The 4,257-nt window shown below is 37.2% G+C and overlaps 1 protein-coding gene across 1 annotated transcript in view; it reads left to right on the plus strand.

The window, feature by feature from the left end:
- Positions 1 to 4,257, plus strand: part of LOC108578824 (carboxypeptidase B-like) — a 4,660-nt gene extending 403 nt beyond the window's left edge. Inside the window, exons 2-8 of the mRNA XM_017942224.1 lie at positions 91 to 412; positions 950 to 1,252; positions 1,349 to 1,436; positions 2,984 to 3,129; positions 3,434 to 3,490; positions 3,561 to 3,645; positions 3,729 to 4,257. Of these exons, the coding sequence (XP_017797713.1) occupies positions 91 to 412; positions 950 to 1,252; positions 1,349 to 1,436; positions 2,984 to 3,129; positions 3,434 to 3,490; positions 3,561 to 3,645; positions 3,729 to 3,913 (1,186 nt within the window). The 3' untranslated portion in view covers positions 3,914 to 4,257. The remainder of the gene's footprint in view (positions 1 to 90; positions 413 to 949; positions 1,253 to 1,348; positions 1,437 to 2,983; positions 3,130 to 3,433; positions 3,491 to 3,560; positions 3,646 to 3,728) is intronic.

Below are 4,257 nucleotides of genomic sequence, written 5' to 3' on the forward strand. Positions count from 1 at the left end.
TAAAGTTTATAAATAAAAAAAAATATTGTATCTAAGGATAAAAATGTTATCGGAATAAAAAATACCTTTGTTTTTTAAAATATTTTGCAGGATGCAGAGTCTCTCTATTTCCTACGACACGCTTGACCAATTTTTCCTGTTGAAAAATTTCGCAGGCGTACCTGGCTTCGATTTCCTGAGAATGACCGAAAACGTCGTGGACGTTCTAGTGACAGCAGAAAATCTGGATATGTTTAAAGAACTTCTGAATGATTATGGCATGAATTACACGGTCACGATTAATGACGTCCAAGAAGAAGTCATTGAAGAACGTATCACGCAAGAAGTTGAGCGTAGATTGCAAGCAAGACTGCAGGAAGAGTATGCTTCTTCAGGAAAATTGTCTTTTACCTTCTATCCTAATAACAACGAAGTGAGTACATCAAAAGACACTTATCTTGCATTTCGTAATAATCGATAAAATTGACGTTTCATCATTATACTTCCTAAAAGAATGAATCAACTTTCTGCTTATAATATTTCGTTATTAAATTCTATTATTATGAAATCATAATTGTTTATTAACTCTTTCACGTTGGCGTTCTTAAATTAAAAAATTTTTCGGTTTTACGTTTCTCTTATTAAATTAAATTAAGGTGAAAGTGTGCCAAAAGTCGCCAAAGAGCGCAGCGTGACCAAATTTTCAAAACAAACTGAAAGGGTTAAATAATAATTTTAAAAATATAAAAGAGAGATTAATATTAACTGTTATATTACGAATTCATTTTTCCATATTTCAGTATATCGAATACTAAGCATGTACTTAACGAATATCGAAACTCAATTGTCTCAACAAGTTCCATAGGCACAAATCCTGATCTATATTTTCAACTTAATTTCGCACGAGAAATCGTCGATACTTTAACTATAATTACGACACTTACAAAAATGCTATTTAAATTTCTCACAGGTGGACGACTATCTCAACTACATAACGAGAACTCATGGTGACATAGCCTCGCTAATTACCATAGGTAATTCCTATGAAGGCCGATCGATGAAAGTTCTAAAGCTGTCGAACGGTGGCCGAAATAAGCCAGCTATTTTCATAGATGCCGGAATTCATGCTAGGGAATGGATCGCTCCGGTGACAGCTCTTTATATAATAGATCAGATCGTGGCTAACCACAAAGTCCTCTTGACAAACGTTGACTGGTACATCCTGCCTGTTTTGAACCCGGATGGTTATGCATTCACGCACGGCTCATCCTCGGTAATTTCAATTCGAAAATCTCATCCTCTCACCCTGACGAAGAATCTGAGAAAAATTCAAATTACGTACTATTTCTTTTTTTTACGCGTATCTTAGAATCGTTTATGGAGAAAAACGAGGTCAAGTCGAGGATCGAGCTGCCGTGGCGTCGATGGAAATCGAAATTACGACATGGAATGGATGGGTAAGTTCCTCTTTTTTTTTGTTTGCACTTTTTGATCTTACAAATCGATCCATTAAAAATGTCAATGTTTTCTTATCGACGTACGGTGTCTATTAAAGAGACAAATTAATGTTTCGACGATAAGGATTAGAGTAAAACCGGAAGATAATTCATCGTCGATATCTGTAAGAAGACTAAATAGTATTTGTACCGGCAATGAAATCAGTCACAATCTAAATTCGACGACGACGATGGATAGCGTTGTTATAATTTTCTATGAACGTGACTCGTTATGTACCGCGTTTTCTATCAAATATTGGAACAATGGTATCTCGTTGAAACGGTCTGCTACGGGGGAAATTTCTATTGCAAATAATTTCGCGGGAGTGAAGAGCGCGTTGTTAGCTAACACGTTCCCAATTTCGTATCGCAGGAAGCGGCACTGTGTTATACGGTTAACTCACAACTATTGCACTCTCAAACTTTTCTTTGGAGAGCAATTGTGCGGCGTTTTCATTGAAGTTATGATTGAGCGCGATAAAAACTTGCTCGTTACCGGACGGTTGTTACTTGCCTCGGTCTCCCTCCTCTCTCTCTCTCTCACTCTTTATCCGACACGCTGACTTTCGAGAAGTCTGCGTTATTCTAGGGCGTATGTCCACGCGGATTTCGCTGTCGCGCTATCAACGTCGGAACGATAATTTCGAGACGCCGATCTTGACTTGCAATTGGAAAATGACGTACATTAATATACACCGATGATTAAAGCTGAACTGATCTTTTTATAGGAGATAAAAATAACTTTTACCAGTGATCAAAATTTTAATTAATTTGAAACTTTATTTTTGGCTAAATTGGAAATTTTATTCTTGGCTAATTTGGAAATCTGCGAAATTCGATCGACGGTTAATTTAGAATTGTCATTTGTAGTTTCATTTGAAATGTGTCCTTTCTGTCGAAGGAGGTGCATCTACTAGATCGACAATTTTCGTATTGCAAGAAATCCTAAAGGAAAAATTTTAGCACGCCCAGAATTAATATGTATTTCAAATTATTTTTCAAGCATCAGAAAATGCTCCGTTTAATTAATTTCATAATGCAAGAAATAAAAGTCAGTCTGTCTCGTTAACTTAAGGAACCTCCAGGATCGGGAAATTATTTCGAGAGCCGTTTCAACTCTAATTTTTCTCATGTACTGAATTTCAAGCAAATAAGTTGGTGAAATGCGACGAACAGAGGCCACCACGGCGGAGTTGCGAGTCTCTAAATTGAGATACCTCTAATTCGTCCTGCCATTTGAAAGTTCCCTGCCACGGAAAATTCGTGGCAGCACTTTCTCGTATTAAACTTGTCGCGGGGAAATTTCGAGGCGTTTTAAAAATTTTCATTACATTACGCGTAACCTGCTATTCGCTTGGAAGATTGGTCATTCTCCTACAATTTTTACTCATTCCTTTCTCGTATTTTTGTTGCAACGAAAAAAACCGAAAAAAAAAAACAGACAAAGTTTACGAGAAATTATTCGTACTACTCGTACTAATTAAAAAAAATGTGTATTTTGTTCGCAGCAATTGGCGCGTCGAACAATCCATGCAGCGATACTTACGCCGGCCCTAAAGCATTCTCCGAGCCGGAAACGCAGCACATGAGAGATTTTATTTTAGCACGAAAAGGACAAATTAAGGCCTACATTTCGTTCCACTCTTACGGCCAGGTGATTATTCAAACTTTTATACGGATATTTAAAAAAAATGGAAGAACGCTGAAAAATGCTAATTTAATTATCCGAAAGTTCCGAACAAATTTGGAAACTTTAAAGCAAACTCTGGTTTCCTGGTCACGTTTTCCTCTGCCATAAGCTCTTACAAAGTACTGCCGAAAATTACTTCTCAACATAGAGAATAGCGGAACATCTGAAATTCTATTTCCTTTCGTGAACTCGATATCTAAAGTGCTCAAACTTTTTGTGCAATTAATATGTTACTTATCGGTGAGTTAATTAAATATTACTCTTTCAGTACATTTTATATCCATGGGGCTTCACATCCAAAGTGCCTGCCAACGAACCAGAACTGGTTAGTAAATGTTTCTTACAAATAATTTCTTTATACCGAGCCTCGATGTTATTTCCGTTTGGTTTTTTAGCGTAATCTTGCCAGCGATTGCGCAAAAGCAATCGCTAAATCTCGTCAAACGAAGTACACTTATGGAACCTCGGCTAACCATCTCTGTGAGTTTCTAACATATTTCAGAAATGACCGTTTCATTGAAATCTGAAAATACTAATCTTACGTTAATCTTTGAAATAACCAGATCCAGCTGCAGGAGGCAGCGATGATTGGGCAATGGCCAAAGCAGACGTGAGTTTGTCATACACTTACGAATTACCAGGTGGAAAATCGGGATTCCTATTACCACCGTCAGAGATCAAAGCTGTTGGCGCCGAGACATTCGAGGCTATCAAAGTGATTCATCAATACGTTACGTCGCACTATTAAACGTGTAATCACGTGGATCATCGAGCTTCTCCTGTACAAAGATTCCCCAATTCCATTGTTCTCTCTTGTACAAAGATTCGCCATTCGACTGATTCGTACAGTGAGAAACCATATACGAATTAGCGACTGAAATAAATTTCTTGGAACGACGATAAACTCTATTTTGTGATAAAACAAAATTCTCTTTCATGAAACACGTCCTTCCTACTAAGCTGATTCAAAAGTTCGCGAACTCTTTTGAAATTCAGATTCGACTAACAGAGACAACTTTTAAACGAACTTGCAGGAGTTCAGAAATTTTCACGGATCTACAAGATGTATCAAGCCAAAAGTCGAGATAAGTA

This window comes from Habropoda laboriosa, unplaced genomic scaffold, assembly GCF_001263275.1.
Source record: "Habropoda laboriosa isolate 0110345459 unplaced genomic scaffold, ASM126327v1 scaffold62, whole genome shotgun sequence".
Classification (NCBI taxonomy): Eukaryota; Metazoa; Arthropoda; class Insecta; order Hymenoptera; family Apidae; genus Habropoda; species Habropoda laboriosa.